Here is a 21,047-nt window from a genome sequence, read left to right on the forward strand (position 1 = left end):
CCTCCAGAATGGGAGAAAATATTTACAAACCATGTATCCGATAAAGGGTTAATATCCAAAATATATAGACACTTATATAACTCATCATCAACAACAAAAACAATTTAATTTAAAAATGGGTAGAGGAACTGAGTGGACATTTTTCCAAAGAAGACATACAGATGGCCAAGAGATACATGAAAAGATACTCGCCATCACTAATTACCAAGGAAATGCAAATCAAAACCACAACAAAGGGGCACCTGGGCGGCTCAGTCATTTGGGCATCTGCCTTTGGCTCAGGTCATGATCTAAGGATCCTGGGATTGAGTCCCATGTCAGGCTCCCAGCTCATCAGGAAGTCTGCTTCTTACTCTCCCTCTACCTCTCCTTCCCACATATACTCTCTCTCTCTCTCTCAAGTAAGTAAATAAAATCTACACACACACATACACACACAAGATATCATCTCACACCAGTCAGAATGGCTACCATCAAAAAAAACAATAGATAATGTGGTAACAAAGATGTACAGAAGAGGGAACCTGTGTGCACTGTTGGTAGGAATACAAACTGGTACAGCCACTGTGGATACTAGTATGAGGGGATCCTCAAAAAATTAAAAATAGAACTACCATATGGTCCTGCAATCATACTTCTGAGTATATGTCCAAAAGAAATGAAAACATGGTATCACAAAGATAAGTGCACTCTCATGTTCATCGTGACATTACTCACAATAACTAAGATATGGAAAAAAACCCAAGTGTCCATCAATGGATGAAGGGATAAATAAGATGTGGTATAAATATGCAACAGAATATTATTCAACCACGAAAAAGAAGGAAATCCTGCCATTGGCGACAAGGATGGACTTGGAGAGCATTGCTCCAAGTGAAATAAGTCAGACACAGAAAGACAAATACCACATGGTATCACTTATACATGGAATCTTAAAAAGAAAAAAACCACAGAAACAGACTATAGGATGGTAGTTACAAGTTATAAACAAAGTCTGAGGATCTAATGAATAACATGGTGATGATAGTTGATAGTACTGTGTTGCAGGGTTGAAATCTGTTCAGAGTATAATGTAAGTATCTTCACCAAAAAAGAGAAAAAAATATACAAGTGTGAGGTGATGGGTGTGTAAATGAACTCAATGGTGGGAATTCTTTCAAAATATACAGACATTATAAATGTATTTGTCAATTATACCCCAATAAAGCTGAAAAAATAAAATCACTATTTTTTAATCCCTAAAGAAATAATGAGTCTAATTAACAGTCATTTTGGCTGCGAAAACCAAAGATAAAGGTGGACAGGAACTTTTCTAATGAATGCATCAGGTTGATGACCCCTGAATGTCAGGTCAATCTTAACTGAAATGAGGCAACCAGTCATTATGTATTTCCTGTTTTATGAAATAGAAAACAAAGGACAAAGTATTCTTGCCAAAAGAAAAAAAATATTAACCTGAATCTAATCAAGTGTTTAGAGCTAATGTTTCCAAGAAACGGTAACGGTAGAAGAATAAATAAAAGCCCGTCCTGAAGAAGCAAAGGTCATAGGTAGGAAAATCTATCAGATACCATGGTTTCTTAAACAGATATCCATCCTGGAAAGGGGTGTGATTTGAGGAGAACTGTTACATATTAAGTGTAACTAAGAGGTTAATAAACCAGGGGCACGAGGGCAGCTCAGTCAGTTAAACGTCTGCCTTCAGCTCAGGTCATGATCCCGGGGTCCTAGGATCCAGCACCACAGCTGCTCAGACCACAGCTGCTCAGCGGGGGGTCTGCTTCTCCGTCTCCCTCTTCCTTTGCCCCTCCCCTCCCACAGCTCTTTCTCTCTCATATGTAAATAAAATCTTTTTTTTTAAGAGGTTAATAAACCAAATGCTATGTACAGAATTTGTCTGGACCCTGATTCAAGATTCAACAAACTCATGGTGAAAAGGTATTTTTTAGACAATCAGGAACATGAATTGAGTATTAGATGAAATTAAGAGGTTACAGTCAATTTTGTTAGATATGAGAGTGAACTTCTGGTTACATAGAAGAAAAAATATTTCCATGTGTCAGAGAAATATGCTAAAAGTTTTATAAAAAAAAAAAATAAAAAAAAAAAAATAAAAAAAAAAAAAAAAAAAAATAAAATAAAATAAAAGTTTTATAAGACAAATAGTCCTGCTCGACCCCACCTCCACCCCATAGAATGTAAAGGAAGAGATGACACACAATTGGCAAGCTGTTTATACTTTCTGAAGCTGAATGACAAAATATACAGCAATTATTGTACAATCCTGCACATTTGTAAGTTTCACATTTTTCATAATAATTTTCTTTCTAAGGTCTCAAGAAGTTCAATGACAGTCTAAGCTTGGAATCACAATGGCATTTTCATGACGTCCCTACCATGGTGGAGACACAGGATGGATGATACCTATAGAAGAAGATTATCAGACTCCTCTGGGTGGGCTTCATGGCACCCAACCAGGAGGAAACAGCATATTTCCCACAAGACCCCCATAAATTTTATGCAAAAAATAGAGATATTTGAGATATACTTAGTTAATTCAAAGAAAATAACACCCCTCCCAAAATGAGATTTCTCTTCGATAACCTTTAAAGCCTTCTCCTGCTCGCAAAAGCATTTCTTGAAATAGAAAATATTCATTTACGTAAACATTAATAATTCATAGAGAGAAAAAACTCACTGCTACTACTTCTTGCAATACCTCTCTAATACACGGAAGCAAGCGTCTCTAGTCTTGATTTAAAACTGGCACTGCCAAATTCCTAAAGTATATTATGACTCCTTTCTATCTTTGCCTCCATGTAAGCAGCAAGATAGACTCCATACTGACATGTACTTCATTTGCTGCAGAGCTTATAATACTTGCATAATACATTGGAGAGGGGGAAAAAACCAATTTAGTTCAATAAGAACAGAGAATAAACATGCATAATTACATTTATTGTCCTGATTCTGTCATCTTACAGATATATATAATAGATATTCATAGTCTCACCCACAACCCATAAAAGATCAATTCCCAAAATTATGGAATGTTTATTCTCCATAAAATTTTAGTTAGAGCTACATCATTGCTGATTCATTTGGCTTTTTATGATATGTAAATTAGTTTTAGAATTTACAATAGTCCTTGACAGTGATAGATGACACTCACAGGCAACCAGAGACAGATGAGACCACTTGCCATAAAATGACCGTGTTGTCCAAAAGAGTAAAGAACAGACGCAATTACTGTGTCGTCTAAACTGGACGGCACCCAAGAATCTCTTTTGGTGGGTGTCTATGGGGATGGAAACTAATCCGTTGGCCAGTGTATTATTTTCCAGGACTGCCATAACAAATGCCACACATTGGGTGGTTTAAACAACAGTAATCTGTTGGCTCTCTGTTCTGAAGGCTAGAAGCCCAAGACCAAAGAATAAATAGGTTCGTTTGTTCTGAGGGCGCGAGGGAGAATCTGCTCCGTGCCTCTCAACTTGATTCTGGTGGTTCACTTGCAGTCTTTGGGATTCCTTGGCTCGTAGGTCTCTGCTTTCCTGCTCACATCGCATTATCCTTGTGTGCATCTCTTTACACAGCATTTTTTAAATAAAGATACAAGTCATATTGGGTTAGGGACCTACTCTATTCTACTATGACCTCACCTTAGCTAATTACATTTGCAGTGAATGATCTGGTCTCCAAATCAGGTCCCATTTGACATACTAGGGGTTAGGACTTCAACACACTGTTTTAGGGGACATGATTCAACCCATAATAGCCAGAGTCAAAAAATAGAAGGAGGTCACCATACTACTTTCCCCAGGTCAGTTAGTAAAGATCTGCTCTCTGATTTTACGTAAATATGTTGATATTTGTCCTAGACACAGTAGAAGAAAGTGTCTCAACCATAGCTTTTGTCTGTAGAGACTACAATCAGTATAGTAGTTAGAATAAAGGCTTCTGCTGTTCTAACAATGACCGAGAATAGCAAAAGGTGAGATGGGTGTTTTATTTCCCCCTCACTTAGTCATCTGAAATGAAGCAGTCAAGGAATGATTTGACTATCGGGGACTGGCAAGGACCCAGGCACCTTTTATAGGATGGCCATCCTTGACATGGAGCTTCCATCTCTGGGCTCGAGATGGCTGTTCCGGCTCTGGGGGCCATGTCTGTTACCCAGCTACTAGGAAGGGAGCTGGACAGGGGAGTGTATGGCTCCCGTTCTGACGGCACAGGTGGGAAAATAGAATGTATCAAGCCTCTCATCCCCCTGAAGAGAACTTAATTAGTCAGATGGTTATTCCAGCTGCCAGATCCAGTGCTGGGGTACACTCAGGCTGAGAAATGGAGCCCCAGGGGGAAACTCTCACTAGGGAGGGGAGAGTAGATAAGGAATGGCCACCAACTCCCTCTGCCACATCCCACCAACCCCGCAGGGAACCACACTCTCTCTTGCATATGCCTTCTACATTCTTCAGAAATTGCTCACTCTTAAGTATTAAAGGTTTACCTCAATCCTTTAACCATTTTAGTACCTCTACAACCTTTATAAACTGACCTTCTTGGAGTTCTCTCTTCTTATTCTCTGAATTCTCCTAATTGTTCTTCTTAGTGATAGTATTTTCTGGTCCTCCTTCTCCTCTCCTTTACTGAAAAATATGTGTTGCCCACAAGACTGCCATCCAGGCTCTTTCCACCTCTTTGTTCTCCTTCTTGCAAGTCATCAACTTCCTTGATTCCTGTTATTGGGTTGAAACAGATGCTTCCCATATCTGTTTTGCCCTACTTTCTCTGCAAAAGTTGAGCTCCCCATATCTCACTGTGCACTGGACTTTGCTGCCTGGACACTTTGTCAAGTCTCATGTCCAAACCTAGCTTTGCCTTCACCCCTCTGCAATCCTCTTTCTTTTACTCCGGTTCTTGTTTTAACTTAACAACAACTTAACATCACCCAAGTGACGTTTTAGGGTTTTAATTTTTTTTTAACTCTTTCTCCCCCTCCCCATCCTGTTAATGAGTAAGGCATGACCATTTTAACTGTAGAGTTCTATACATTGAAAGAGTTGTGATCCATTCCTGAAACTGTTTCTGGTTCTGGTTCGGACTTCCACTGTCTCTCAGTCTAGACAACCCTCAGAACCTCACTTGCCATGCATCCCAACTCTTCCTACACTAACATCAGAGATACCAAAAGATCAGAAAAAGTATAGTATCTTCAGGGCAAATGATGGATTCAGTTCACAATGGATAATTTTTTTATTTCCTACTCTTTTCCAGATATTTATATGCATCATCTTACATAATACTCAGTGACAGCTAAGTTAATTAACAGCTAAATAAATAAATTAAGCATATTCCATACATCAGATACTCTGCCAACAACTCTACCTTATTCTAATCTCAGAAACTAAAAATTTAATTATGCTTGCATTGTTCTCATTGATACATTAAGAAATTGAGATGCATTACATGAAGAAACTGGGACTTTAAGAAACTGAGTACATTACTGAGATTTGAACCAACTTGTCTCCAGAATTTGCTTCCAATCAGTTTCCAGTGAGCTTTCTCTCTTAACCATTAAATTCTACAACCCCATATCAACCATAGAAGGGCATTATTGTTACACCATTTTGTAAACCAGGGATGTTCAGTGACTCTCCCAAGGTCACAGATATAATCCAATCCAAGCTGACCAGACTTCAAAACCTAGGTTCTTTATTTCACATTATACAACTTCTCACGTATGTCCCATAGTTAGAAGCTACCCCTTTGTCCCCTGAGATATTTTGTATCTGTGGACTTGAGGCTAAGAGAAACTGTGAAAGAGTGGCAATGGGTCAGCACAACACCATCCATAGTTTCAGAAACACATTCAAAGTACTTACTCTCCTCATTGTGGTGGCACCAACTTTATAAAATCATACATTCTAGTTTATTGAAATTCCACTTAGGAATGTGTGGGCCCATGTTGGACTTTTTTCCAAAGTTATAATGGCTGGGATGTTAAGTTCTTATGTTCATTTAGCTTACCCTGCTCTTGTATTGAATAAGGATGCTCCAATAGAACAGGGAATGTGTCCATGTCAATCTTTCCTGGGAGTGGAGATCCAGAGAGTGGGGCGGTGGGTTTGTTTTCTTCTGCTAGTGTTAAGCCAATATCCCAGGTTTCTGGGTTGCTCATTATCCTAAAACACAGCCAGAAAAAAATCAATACAGGCTTGGTCTCTGATAACTTGAAATTATGTACACCAAAGTATTCGAAGTTTATGTGGCTGGGTCAGTTTTTTAGTATTAATAAGCACTTATAAGATGTAAGCTGGAACACTGAACTCCATCTAAAGGGAGAGACTGGTCTTTATTGGCTATACTCACCCACTTAGTAGGCATAAAAAAGGTGAAAGAAAATCAAGATTTGGAAACATTAGATGGACAGAAGCAAAAGAAGTATCAGTAAATCAAATTCCAAGAAACGGTTACAGCCTATGAAGACAGACTGGTGATATCCAATGTCCCTGGAGACTGGGAACCAAAATCCATTTCCTTAGTTATAAAATATGTGTCTTATTAGTTTAGCAAAGGGAAAGTACATTCAAGCCCATTCATGCTATAAGTGAAGGTTCTTAAGGGGGAAAATGCTACCATGACTATAACACCAAATTGCTATTTATGAAGATGAAGCTCAGTGCCACATCTCTGACCATTCCTCCCTGTACTATAACTACAGCCTTGGGAAACTATTTGATATTCCCCTTACCTGAAAAAGGTAGTCATCCTGCACCAATGCACGTAAACACACACACACACACACACACACACACACACCATTATCTTTCTTTTTAAAAAAAAAAAATTTTATTTATTTATTCATGAGAGTCATGAGAGAGAGGCAGAGACACAGGCACAGGGAGAAGCAGGCTCCATGCAGGGATCCCGACATGGGACTCGAACCCCGGTCTCCAGGGTCACGCCCTGGGCTGAAGGCGGCCCTAAACAACTGGGCCACCAGGGCTGCCCCACCATTACCTTTCTTCTAGTTAATATCCTTTGGGTCTCAGCTTAGATGTTATTTTCTCCAGGAAACCTCCTGTAATATCCCCAAGACCATATAAGATGCCATATCTAACTGCCTGGCAGCAGTATGGGTCACTCTGTCCAGAATTGCCTGTGTACCTGTCTGCTTCTCCTATTAAAACTCTAAGTTCGGGATCCCTGGGTGGCGCAGCGGTTTGGCACCTGCCTTTGGCCCAGGGTGCGATCCTGGAGATCCGGGATCAAATCCCACGTCAGGCTCCCGGTGCATGGAGCCTGCTTCTCCCTCTGCCTGTGTCTCTGCCTCTCTCTCTCTCTCACTGTGTGCCTATCATGAATAAATAAAAAAAAATTAAAAAAAAAAACTCTAAGTTCCTTGATGGCAAGAACTTGCTCTGTCTTGATCATGACTGTGCCCTTAGGGGGTAGCACAATGCCCAGAGATAATATAGGTGCTGCATATAAATTTGCTGAATGAATGCATAGGTTTTGCAGTGTAGAGAGCAAGCCCTGTCACCATCAAGGTTCCAAGATGTGTTCTTTCCTAAAACAGATTTGCTAAGATGGAAAAAGTGCTACTTATTTCAAAAAGCTATTAAGTAGGTGTTGCTTGCGTATCATGGTAACTGGGAGGGCTGCTCACAAAGAGTCTGTTGAAATGCTCACAGAGCAGCTACCTGCACCATCTCTTTTTCCTTGCTGATCAGAACTTTCCTCCCCCTCTAGGGACAGAAAATGCCAAATATTCTCTTTCTCAGATTCCCTTGAAGCTATGTGACCCAACTGTAGACACGATGCAAGGGAAATTCTACTTGGGATCCTACTACATATCTTTTACCTTCCAAAAAAGGGATTCTGGGAACTCTCCTCTTCCTTCTTGCTGCTGGAAGACATGAGGTGGCTCTCTCTAGACTGAGGCGACAAGCTTGAAAATTAAAGTTAGTATGTTAAGAAAAAAAGCCAGTGATGTCATGGAATGGTTGTAGGAAGCCAGACTTGGTCACCTTAAGACTAATGGCTACGTGCGACTGTCAATGTCTCTAGTGTTTGGACCCCTGCTTATCAGGAATATTTTGTTACTTGCAGCTGAACACATTCCAACTAGTCATGTAAGGAACGCGCAAACTTTCCTCTGTGGCATCATATAAGACATGATATTCCACAAGCCAGTGTAAACCAGCATGTGGGATAGGGATACCCAGGAGACAAAAACCATTATTTGAAGAATTAAAGACACGAGAGAGTCATCTAATGATGAAATCTTTTGGCTAAAGATGAAATCCATGTGCTCACATTAGAAGAGGACAGTGTGTTTGCCTACACTGGAGGAGAAGCATGAGAGGGTAAATCAGAGAAGGATATTCACAAGCACATTCATTCTTGGCGTCTTTATTCAGACCTGGCTCATGAAATAATTTTATGAATTATTACCTGCCTCGGAAACTCTCAGTTTCCCTATTAATAAGAAATGTTCAAACATATGTATTTTTGCAGGAATAAATCTTAGAGGGCAGGAAGGACCTGATGAAGTGGATCCCTTGTGTTCGGGTGGCCACGTACAGATGCCATTCATATCACTTTCCAGCCTGACCTACATGGAATCCAGTACCATTCATTCCATCTCTTCAAAAGCAAAACAAGCATTCATTCATCCATATCACTTCTCAATAGAACATACATTCCCGATTATACTCACTAGTTTATTAAATATTATATTTCGTATTAGCAATTTTACATAATACTCATTGAAAAAATACAGAGGGATCGTTCAGTACTTTCTGACAAAGTCACAGCATCCTTAAAACCAGAGTGGACAGAGGACAACAAACAGGACACCAGACACTTAGACATGAAACACAAGACCTTCTGCAGAAGTGTCCTCCCACCAACCAAACTCCTTGCCCCCATATCCTCCTGCAATTTCAGTAGCTTTCTCCACATGGTTCGGCTCCAATGAGCCACTCCCAGCAGCAGCCCCAAACACAGCTTGGATCTAGGTTTGTGTATTAACAGGTCAGATCTGCCTCCCTCTGTGTTCCTTAAAGCATGAGTGGCTAGCTATGGTTTCTATCATGCAGGATCTGGCCTTATTGTCATACAAACTGCAGAAATGGGACTGCATGGGTTGGAAGAGATAGCAGCGAGGGGGCACACATGCTTCTGTGGGTGATTTGGGGCCAGGAGTACCGGTGGGTAGAGGGCTGGTGCAGAAGGATAGCACCAAGGCAATGCTTTGTCTGGCTGGGCACAGTTGCAAGTAAACAACAGGGAATCACAGGCCCACTGAAGAACATCAGTGGGGGGCATGGAGGTAGTGAAAAATAATTCAAAAACTCTTTTGAATCATGCAAAATACTTTTTAAAGTCTTATCATCAGTTCTAATAGAATTTAAGGCCAACTACTTTCAGAATTCTCTCCTCTTCTGAAGCCTCTGAACTGTGAGACTAAACACTGTGTCCTTAGGAAAAATGACCACTACTCTTTGGAATCCTGCTTAGCTAATTCTCCAGCAGTTCACTCCCCAGAACCAGAACCCTGATCCATCAAAAAGTGTTCCAGGTCCGTTCCAATGTGATAAAGCATATTCAGTCACACTTAAATGAGTGCTGGTATTGTTGTGCTCAGTATCATTACCGTTTTCAAGACTTCAAGTTTGTTTTTGAAATAAAGGTTGATTTTTTTTCCCTAAAATGCTAATGCTTTTATATACATAGAAGAAAAGCATGACTTGGTTTTTGGAAATTTACTTGGTAGCCTAGGAGCTAGCTCCTCATTAACTTGGATCATTTTAAATGGAATCGGTACTTCTGGGCAATCAATGTTCGACTGCCGTATCTCATTCTTCCAGACATTGGGCAGGGTAGTTCATAAGGCCCCCAAATAACTATGAAAACAACTTTTTCCAAAGTATCTGGAGCCTCTTTCCCCCAAAATGGGAGCACCCGACACAGATTATATATGTGAGCTAGAACTTGAAGATTACTGCCTTTTAAATGCCTTCTAGAGTTTATATACTGAACTGAGTATACTGAATTTATATAATGAATTTTCTCCTTCAAAATAGTCCCCTTTTGATTTTTACACGTTCATCCCAAATACGATCACGGTAATTATCAAGGCCAGGCGCTAGCACGATGCTGGGTACACAGGTCTGGATAAATATTCTGTGATTGAACGAGTCCACGAGCAAGTGAGCGATAAAAGAACAGATAAGTGAATTCAGAGTTTGCTCTTTGAGGATCCCCTTCCAATCCAGTAACATTTTCATTTTAATATCTACACTAATGGCAAAGCTTGTGTTTTGGGAGTGAATGCAATCATTGAACATAGTCAAAATCACTCAGAACCAATCTTGGGAATAGGAAACACAATTCGGAGGGTTAAGGGCACTTAGGGAAACACAAGACTTGATCAAAATATTAAAAGTCTGACTTTCTTGTAATTGGCCTCCTAAGGCAATGTCAGCAGTAATTTACCAGCGTGAACGGCTCTGGATCACGCATGTAGCCTCCACGGTGGTTGCTTTGAGAGGCTGTGCTCAATACAGAGAAGCGGGCATATTAATTTCCACAGTCATTTTCTCTAATTGGGCTGATACGTTAATGGTCAATGTGTATATATTTTTAAGTGACGCAGCAGGGGAAGGTCCCGTAGCCTTCATTAATCTTAAATCCATGAAACTTCATTGCTCCCATCGGCAAAATAAAGAAGCAAAGTACACAATCTCTAAACTTTCCCAGCACTAACATTCAATAACTCTATAAATAAATAGTTTTACCATTGTTCACACATCTTCAACCACTCTCACTCACTTTTCAGAGGCTTCATATTGAGGGGAACTGTTCCTTCAAACAACAGCAGGGCCTGGAGGGAACTCATGCATTAGGTTCTAGAAGCACCAGGTGTAAAGCTACTAGTGCCAGATGAATGGGACACACACACACACACACACACACACACACCTTTCTGTCCCATTTGCAGTCAACTATCTGTCCCCAACAGGGACAATCATAGAGGTCACCGTCATCATTTACATTCATATGAAATCATTTTTATAAATTATAGAGTATAGCTGCTCTTTAAATGAATTATCAATTTGTCATTAAGTAGTTACTACTTCAAAGGCAGAGGAAGTGCTTTCAAATGGAAGTATGACCGCTGGCTTGAGAAAGTCTTGCTTCCGATTGTGTCCGAAGTATCTTATTCTGTAGATTCCAGGCTGGGCAGTATCTGGAATATGCCATTGTATCGTTGCATTGCTGTGACCCAGCAATCCCTTGTACCAATAGAAACTGTTGGGAGGAAACAGAGAAACCAATCAGATTTTACTCTTAAATACGTGTGATTAGAAGAATGTATGATTATTCACTATATGAATATTCAGGGAGCCCCCACCATAAGCAAGGTGCTATCCTTGATAGCGAGAATACAGCAATGAAAAAAACAGGGACAGGAACTTACTTTCTAGAAGAGACCCTTTAAGAAATAGCCATTTGAAAAAAAAAAAAAGAAGAAGAAGAAGAAGAAATAACCATTTGTAGAAATAGTTTCACTCGTTCTATCTTTCTAACTACCCAGACACTATCCATCCCGGGAAGCCTCCCTCACCTGATACTCAGAATACAGGATGTCCCCTGCTCTGCTAGAGCATTCCTTCCACCCTTATCATCCTCTGTGTCAACTGACAGCTCTATTCTCATCAAGATTCATTTGTTAAAAATATATACTTAATGAGTGCATGTGCCAGACTCTATTCTAGAGGTGTGAGGATACAGTGCTGAGCAAGACAGACATGGCCCAAAGCTTATGCTCTCCCCTACCCCAAGGACAAGGGAGGAAGAAAGGCAATAAACAGGTAAATCAGCAAGTGATCTTAAAAGTGCAAAGTGAAATGAACAAAGTAAGGCAGAGGTATCTCTAAGGAGGTGCTGTTCCCCCTGAACCCACACATGCCCAGAGGAAAGACATTCCAGGAAAGAGGAACAGAGATGCAAAGTGGCTCCAGCAGGAAACCCCATGGTGTAGCAGAGGAACAGAATGCAGGCTGGTAGGATCAGGGCCTAGTGCCCAGTGGCACAGTGGTTGAGCTTACAGAAACAGATGGAGTCAGGTCACGTGGGTCCTTGCAGACCTGACCAAGGAGGTCAGATACTCTGCTGGGGAAGTGAGATACAACTGGCTAACTGACTGATGTCCCCACTTGTGTAGAGAGTGACTGCTCTGGGCTCTGGGTATTCTCAACTTGCTGTGTTTTTCAATGATGGGCCCAGTGATCTCATGAGAGAGGTAACAATGCTACTGCTGGTGAACCAGACCGAGGTCTATCCATGTCCTCGGTGTTTACTGCTATTCTGATTTGGGGCTTTAAAAAAAAATCATCCCTCTTTTTAAATTATCTGTAGAATCTTATTTTAATAATAAATATATATTTATTATTTGTTTAAAAATGACCTATGCCTATTTTAATAATAAACATATGTTTATTATTTGTTTAAAAATGACCTATGCCCTAGAGTCCTAAAGATTAGAGGAAAATGTACACCCTTATTTATGTGTGACTATCAAAGGGGCCATAGCATGGTCAAACTTTGATTTTCAGTTAACCACGGGAAGCAAACCAACACACAACCCATCACGTAGTTGAAGGCAATCTGAATTAGACACAAATTGCCAAAAATTTTGCCCATTTGTCATGGAGTGTGAAATATATAAACTTGGGAGCAGAAAGTTTTTCTTATTTCGGACACATTTTCAAAACTTCAAAATCTGTATTCAGCTCAGGTACTTGGTAACAAAAGGCACAGAGATATGCCTCTCTGAGGGATCTCCGTCGGCAAATTTCTGCCTTCCTTCCTTGAGTCAGGAAGAGATAGCACTCCAGCCATCTTTCAGTGACTCCAGTGAAGAATCATTGACCCCCTACACACATTCAGTGCACTTTGCGTATAGACTCGTGTTTTTCCCAGAAAGAAAAGGCTCTATAGAGTCATAGCAACACCTCCACCCCAGTGTGCCTTTCAGCCAGTTTGCAGAAGACTGACTAGCCAGCCTTTAGGGGTAATGTCTGTGGCTGTGGAAAACAAACAAACAAACAACTAACAGATGTTTACAAAAATGGAAGCTGTAACCTCATTAGCACCTAATCTTCCAGAAGCACACACCACACTGTTCTGCAGAAAAACAGAATCAAAATGAAGTCTAATAAATCCACTAAATATGGCCAGAAGGTTCCTTGGGAATTTGATATCATTAATATCATGCATTGAGCCAGGCTTCCCATTTGTCTTCCCTGCATTACTAACCAACTGTTGTCAAGGCTTGAAAGACAAAACATCCAACAGACATGCTCACCGAGTCTCCCAGGAGGCGTCATTATGCACTATCTGCCATGTTGCTGATGTGGCCTCGTATTTCTCGACAGTAAGGAAGGTCCGATGGGTCTGAAATGCAATTAATATAACTGATGGGACCCCTTGCCCAGTTCTAGAAGGAACTTGTCTGTAAATACATCCCTTGTGGGCTTCAGGCTAACCTGCCAATGTCTTGTGTGAAAATGTATTAGAATTTCATCCAAATTCCTAGGCGCTTCTCTTTACATTCTGGCAATGTCTTCAGAATGTTAATTTATCTAGGCTATTACACACCATGACCTTTTTTTATTTTTATTTTTTTTTTAGAAAACTCAATGATCATAATTTTAGAGCTGATAGCAAATTTTGCAAATGAGGGCAGAGAAGAGATAGAATAAAATTTGAGATTTTTAAAAAGGCGTAAGTCAAACCTTTTCATGACATGTTTATTGATCTATATTCCAAGACTTTCTCTAGTCACCTCAAGACTTAGGAGAGAAAAACGGGAGAGTTTCTTCATCTTTCCTTCCCTGGGTAAATGAATTATTAGTAAATATACCTCCCAAGTGAAAGAATTGACAAGGATGCATAAATCTTCCCTGTCCTAGGGTGCTAAAAGCAATCCCTATATATTTTCATAATGGATTCTTAGAAAGCACATCAAAAACAGGTTTTATTTTTCCCATTGGAAAATTGCTATAATAATTCAGTTGAGACCAAGAATTACATGTCAAATAAACCACAGATTTGAATAATATAACAAATTAAAAGACACAGAGGTCATAAATCTCAATTTCCCTCAGAAATCTTTGGACTGTGGGCCCTTAAAGGCAAGATTTGTGTCTAATTCACTTTTATCCATTACAGCCCTTTATACCTGTCACTTAGAGGTGTTCAAATAAAACTTTGCTGCAGATCACTTACTTCCAGTGGGCCATGGGATTATTTAAAACTCTAACTACTCAACCGATAGGTTATATTCAATAAAGCTTTCATTATAATGGTGACTTGTAAAGAGAACAGTTTCTGGCCACTCAGGGCATAATGACACTGGGGAAGTTATATATGGAGGAGGAGACTGAGTGAGCCCTTGCACACAGGTCTAAAGTGTAGACCAGATAACAAGTCTAGGCCAGTGCATATGTGAATTATGTGACTATCCTTTCCCGCCTCTCAATTCTAATCTCTACGTGATACACAATTAATTAATACAAGTTACTTAGTCTTTCTAAGCTTCAGTTTCCTCATCTGTAAAATGAAGACAATAATATATAAGCCAACGGATAGCAGTGAGGATTAAATGAGATTGATGTAATAATGTATGTAAAGCACTTCACCTGCTGCCTGCAAAGGGTAAACCTTCAATAAATAGTGCTGAAGATTACTAATAATAAGAGGTAGTGGAAATTTTTGTATGCCAAGTCCCAGGGCACTCTTAGAAATCAATTCTATTCTTGTTACAGTGCTTTAAGCATTTTGTTCTCCTGCTTTTCCAAGGCAGCAATGATGACGATATTTCTCCACCCAAAGGATATCAAAGGACATCTAATCCTGCAGTTTTGCTATAACACGTTGATACCTTCAGAAAACAATGCTACAAACATGCAAATATTATGGTATAGTTTGACTGCCTAGAAAAATTAAACAGGTGCATGTGGACTTTCCAAGGCAGTGGAACATTTTTCCCCAGTGTCATGTCTGACAATGTCATATCGCCACCATCGTTATCACAGCAAGAATGATATTTCAACGAACAGAAATAGAAGGTTCATTTGGGAGAAAGGTGTCTGGAGCTGTAAGTAACTATGGTCTCTGGGAAGAATGGCTGAGGGAGATAGAGTGAATACATCCTCGGCCATACTAAAAAATCTGACTTTGAAATCACTTTTGTATACTTACTCTCTTTTGCTTCTACTCATTTCTTTATTATTTTAATTTTTACAACTGGAATATGTCTACCTATTGCTTGTGTAATTATAAGGACATTCTCTGTCTCTCTTTTTTTTTTATTTATTTATGATAGTCAAACAGAAAGAGAGAGAGAGAGGCAGAGACATAGGCAGAGGGAGAAGCAGGCTCCATGCACCAGGAGCCCGATGTGGGATTCGATCCCGGGTCTCCAGGATCGCGCCCTGGGCCAAAGGCAGGCACCAAACTGCTGCGCCACCCAGGGATCCCCTCTCTTTTTTTAGAGAGAGAGAGAGAGTGAGGGATTACAGAGGGGTGTGAGAGACAGAGAATCTTAAGCAGGCTCCACATCAAGTGCGGACCCCAATGTGGGGCTCAATCTCATGACCCTGAGATCATGACCTAAGAGAAATCAAGAGTCGAATGCTTAACTGACTGAGCCACCCAGATGCCCCAGTTATAAGAACATTCTAAAGGAGTTACAGAGGAGTAAAATTAATTCGTTTCATTAATAGCTCCATTACATATGTATACTTTATATATGATCAATACAATAACGTATGAAATGATATATAACTGTGAACAATTATTACCTCTAGGAAGGTTTATGGAAAGAGAGGTATTATCTGTTTACACATGAACACATATTTCTTGTGTTATTTCTCAAGATTAATAAATAAATACCCAATTAGTGGCAGCAATAAAGAGTTAGGAAATGGCAAGTGCAAGATAAAGCAAAGTACATAGGCCAGGGCTCTGAGCCAGTGGAGCATCCCCTAGGGGTCCTTGATCAGTCTGCAACACTGGGGGCAGGACCAGATGCTATGGTGCTGGAGGAAGAGAGAAACCAAAACGGGAGTAGGAAGGAACCAAAGATATACTTCATTTGTGGCCCTTTAATTATTTTACCAAATTTAGTCAAATTTCTAAATTGGGATACATAAGTGGGATTATATTCAAATTTGTGTCTTCTCAAGAGACAGTGCAGCTCTCTATGCTTTGTGCAATATGTGATCCTAAGCAGACCCGGTTAAAGGTTTCCTATGCCTTATTTCCCCCCAGACTGAATTCCACATTACTCTTCCTACTGAAAGTTTCCCCACACCTAAAAAATAAGATGAAAAGCAAGTTGGGACATTTTATCATCATGTTGTTAACCTCTATGAGGATATTCAAATAAAGACTAAAAGGTGGATTTAAAATCTATAAAAAGAATCATTGATTCTTACCTGGCTTTCTGCTGAATTCTTCGGGTTAGCGCCTACGAACGTCACTTCAGCAACTTCTCCCTTAAAATAGAAACTCATTTGATGAGTTTTAAGTAAAAGTAATCTTTGCTATGCTCATATTTGGGCCATGATTTATGAAATGTTCTAGGATTCTGGGCACCTATATGGATTCTATCCCATCTAATCAAGTGAGTTATCTTTTGAGAATACTAGAGAACATAACCTTGCCAAAATGGACAAAGGAATTTTTGGCTGAGAAGTTACTCAAGGATTTTTTTGCCAATGAGTTTGCTTTCAGTACATTCAGATATTGATGAAGACAGTGCATTAAAATGGCTTTTTTAGTCTTTGATACTGTCTCATACTTCCCTCCAACGCACAATCAGGAAATGGATGGATTCAAATAAAAACAGTCAAAGTTTTCCACGAATGACTTATACTGGCACTGACATTTGCACAAAGTGGAATGACAGGGTGTGTATCTACCTTCCCACCTGAAACAAATAAAAGAGCTGAACAAATATGCATTAAACCATGGTTTTATAGACAGCAGAGCAGTGAGAACAATCAATCAATGAAAACAATGATCCTACACTGATAGAAAACAGCCAAAATGAGCCCTGCAATTGCCCCAGCCCAACGCCCTGAGAGGGTGTGGTTCACAGCACAAGGAGGCAGAGCTCAAGCAAAGCCAGGCAGTCAAGCTAAGTTAAGGAAGAGATGTGGAAGTCCATGACGGCCAAATAGTCTTATGTTCACAAGGTAGAGTAACAGAGAAGAACATACCAGAGAGAGGAGAGCTACACACACAGAAAGAGAACTCTGGAGATTGTAGGAGGTTCCTCTCAACTCTGCATGTGGGTAAGAGAACCACTTGAAGCCAGGAAAAGAACCTATTGGCAGAGAGTGAAACCCTTACTCCCTGAAGCATTTAAGCACATACTGGGATCAATATGTGGCTGAACATTCAGTTATGTAATCACAGATTTAAAAGTAAAATCAAGAATAAAAACACTGAAAAAAAAAAAGAATAAAAACACTGAGCAGACCCAGTAGCCACACACTGCAAGGGAGACAGACTTTACAATTTTGTCTAGTCTAGTTTTCAACAAGCAAACAAACAAACAGAAAAACAACTCCAGGGTGGGGAGATGAGGCTAGAATCAAGAATTGGTACAATGTCAAAACACATCCAGTATTCAACAACAACAAAAAATTATGGAATGTGCATACCTGAAAATATCACTCATATTAAGGGAAAAAAGCCCAATCAAATCTGCCTTTCTGGGTCCCCAGATGTTGTATTTAACAGACACAGACTTCAAAGCAGCTAGTATAAAGATATTCTAAGAACTAGTACAAGTCATTTTTAGAGAATTAAAGAAAAGTCTGATGATAATGACTTAAAATCACTGAGAGAACCCCAGTGAAGAGAAGTAATTTTAAAAAACAGGTTGGGTATTCTAGAGCCAAACATCACAACTTATATGAGAAATTCACTAGAAGGGTTTAATAGCAAATATGAGAAGACAGAAGAAAGGGTAAGTGAACTAGAATTTTATCAATATGAATTATTATATCTGAAGAATGGACAGAAAATAAGTGAAGAAAATCGCTAGAACCTCAGAAACAAACAGGGCGTCAAATATACCAACATTCACAAACCAGAAGTCCCAGAAGTCCCAGAATTCAAGGAAAGAGAGAAATATACGAAAAGTCTATTTGAAGAAAGAATGGATGAAAATTTTCCAAACTTGATCAACGTTACCTTGCCAATGGAAGGAACTCAATAAATCCCAAGTAGGATAATCACAGAACACTTTGCATTTAGATACATTGTAGCAAACTGGGGGCAGGCAGAGACAAATAGAAAATCTTGGAAGCCATAAGAGAAAAATGGTTCATTGCTTACAGGGAAACTCTAATTAAAGATTAGCAACTGGCTTCTCTTTAGAGAGTCAGAGAAGAACAGTGGCAACAGGATAACACACTCAAAGTGATAAAAGAAAAACATTTCTCAACCAAGAATGCAGAAAAACTATTCTTTAGAGAGAAAGGGAAAATAAAGCCATCCCAGCTAAATAAAACCTGAGAGAATTTGTTAGCAGAGCTGTCCTACAAAAATACTAAAGGAAGTTCTTCGTGCTGAAAGGGAATGATGCTAGATGGTAAAAATAGTTCTAATTCCTAAGAAACAATAAAGAGCACCAGAATGGTAAATATGTGGACTGTATTTAAAATATTCTATAAACATACTTTTCCGTATCTTCTCTTAATCTATTCTAAAGGTGTAAGCTAAAAAATAAATTTAAAGAAAATTTTTAAAAGGTGTAAGCTTGTATAAGACAATAGTTATAAGACTGTATTACTGCATTTATATATATTTATATCACAAAGTGTAGGAAAGAAAAAAATAGATATATTGGAGCAATCTTTTTATATTTTTTGGAATTGTTAGTATTATATTGAAGTAGGGTGCAATTAGTTGCGATGCATATTATAGCCCTATGACATAATAAGATATTTATATGTAGTCTCTGTCCCCATATCCTGGCACAGAGCTCAGAAAACCCCTAGAATCCCTTAAGTGGTGTGTCTTTTTGTATGTTAATGAGATGACCAGTGGCTGAGGGTTTCTGAGTAACAGCAGGGTGAGGGCTATTTGGGGAACTGACCTTGTGATTAGAGAGTTAGAATGATCAAGTCCCACTCCCTAATCTCCAGGGAGGAGAAAGGGACTGGGGGTTGAGTTAATCATCAACAGCCAATGATTTAATCAACCATGCCTATGTCATGAGGCCTCCATAAAAGTCCCTAAAGTCTGGGGTTCAGAGAGCTTCTAGATTGGTGAATACATGGCGATGCTGGGGGGGGGTGGCCTTCCCAGAGAGGTCATGGAGCCTTGGCTCCTTCCCCCATACCCTGCCCTCTCCTTCTCCTCATTGGGCTGTTCCTGAGCTATATTCATGTATAATAAACTGATAACCTAGTAAGTGAACTGTTTTCCTGAGTTCTGTGAGCCTGTTCCAGCAAGTTATTTAATCTGGGGAGGGGCTCATGGGAATCTCCAATTTGTAGCCAATCAGTCAGAAGCAGAGGTGACAACTTAGATTCACCATTGGTATCTGAAGTGTGTGACGAAGTGGAGGTGGAGGGGTACAGTCTTGTGGGAGCGAGCCCTTAACCTGTGAAGTAGATGCCAACCCTAAGTAAATAGTGTCAGAATTGAATTGAATGATAGAACACCAAGTTCTGCAGATGAATTCACCAAGATGTCTACAGAGAATTGCTTGGTGTGGGGAACATGTCCACACACCTGCGGTCAGAAGTCCTGAGGGTGGATAGTGTGGAAAGGAAAATCAGAATTCTTTTTCCTTTTCAAGTCCACAAAGCAGCTACTAGGAAAATAATCAAATATATATATATAGTTAAAAAAAAAATCAACAGAGAAATAAAAACGGTACACTAAAACATAAAAAAAGAAAAACCTGAGCTTCCATCTTAAGAAATGAAAAGAGCAAAATAAAATCTAAACAGTCGGAAGAATATAACACACCAGGGCAAAAATCTATGAAATTGAAACAGAAAAACAATAGATAAAATCAGTGAAGCTAAAACCTAGCTCTCTGAAGACAAAGATGGTCAAGATCAGGAAGAAAGAAGGGCCATCATTATTGACTCTACAGAAATTAAAGGGATTGTAAGAACATATCATAAACTTTACCCAAATTAGACACCTTACATGGAAGAGGCAAATTCCCAGGAAGATGTAAATTTTTAGAAAGATGCAGATTCCTCAAGACAAACTAAGTGCTGAGAGACACATAATTGACTCAAAAAAAAATTTTTTAACAGGCTTATAATAAGTAAAGAAACTGGAGTAGTAAGTAAAGATTCTGTTATAAAGAGAAGCCAAGGTCCATGTGGCTTTTCTGATAAAACTGATTGAATATTTAAAGAAAAAAATAATATCAGTATTTTCCATGCACTTACAGAAAATACAGGAGGAAACACTTGCTAACCCATTCTCCCTGACATCAAAGGCAATGGAGACAACACGTGAAAAGAAGACTATAAATTTGCCTCATGGATATGAGTATAAAATTTCGGGAAAATATTAACAAACCAAATACAACAACAGATTAAAAAAAGATTCTATACTATCACAAAAGGGTATTTATTTAACATCTGAAAATAAACTGATGCGATACACTATATTAACAGAATCAGAGACAAAATCCTACATAATCACCTCAGTAGACATGAAAGCATTTGAAGCAAATCCAACCCCATTCTTCATCAAAAAAAAAAAAAAAAAAGTAGTGGCATACAAGAGAACTCTCTCAACTTGATAAAAGGCATCTACAAAAATCCTAGAGAAAATATCATATTTAAGATTGATATTTAAGAAAGATATCAAGAAAATGATATTTAAGAAAATATCATATTTAAGATTGATTATTACTCTTCCTCCTAAGATTAGAAATGAGATAAGGACGCCCGGTCTTACAATGGGTCTTCAACAGGGTA

General features: G+C 39.2%; 1 protein-coding gene across 1 annotated transcript in view; it reads right to left on the reverse strand.

Annotated features, from left to right (window-relative positions):
- Nucleotides 1-8,402: 8,402 nt before the first annotated feature.
- ASAH2 (N-acylsphingosine amidohydrolase 2) overlaps nucleotides 8,403-21,047 on the reverse strand; it is an 81,995-nt gene continuing 69,350 nt past the window's right edge. Inside the window, exons 20-22 of the mRNA XM_038576034.1 lie at nucleotides 16,518-16,577; nucleotides 13,382-13,470; nucleotides 8,403-11,322 (exon numbers count right to left, since the gene is read on the reverse strand). Coding sequence (XP_038431962.1) covers nucleotides 11,133-11,322; nucleotides 13,382-13,470; nucleotides 16,518-16,577 — 339 coding nt within the window. The 3' untranslated portion in view covers nucleotides 8,403-11,132. The remainder of the gene's footprint in view (nucleotides 11,323-13,381; nucleotides 13,471-16,517; nucleotides 16,578-21,047) is intronic.

The sequence above is a fragment of the Canis lupus genome, chromosome 26 (genome assembly GCF_011100685.1).
Source record: "Canis lupus familiaris isolate Mischka breed German Shepherd chromosome 26, alternate assembly UU_Cfam_GSD_1.0, whole genome shotgun sequence".
Classification (NCBI taxonomy): domain Eukaryota; kingdom Metazoa; phylum Chordata; class Mammalia; order Carnivora; family Canidae; genus Canis; species Canis lupus.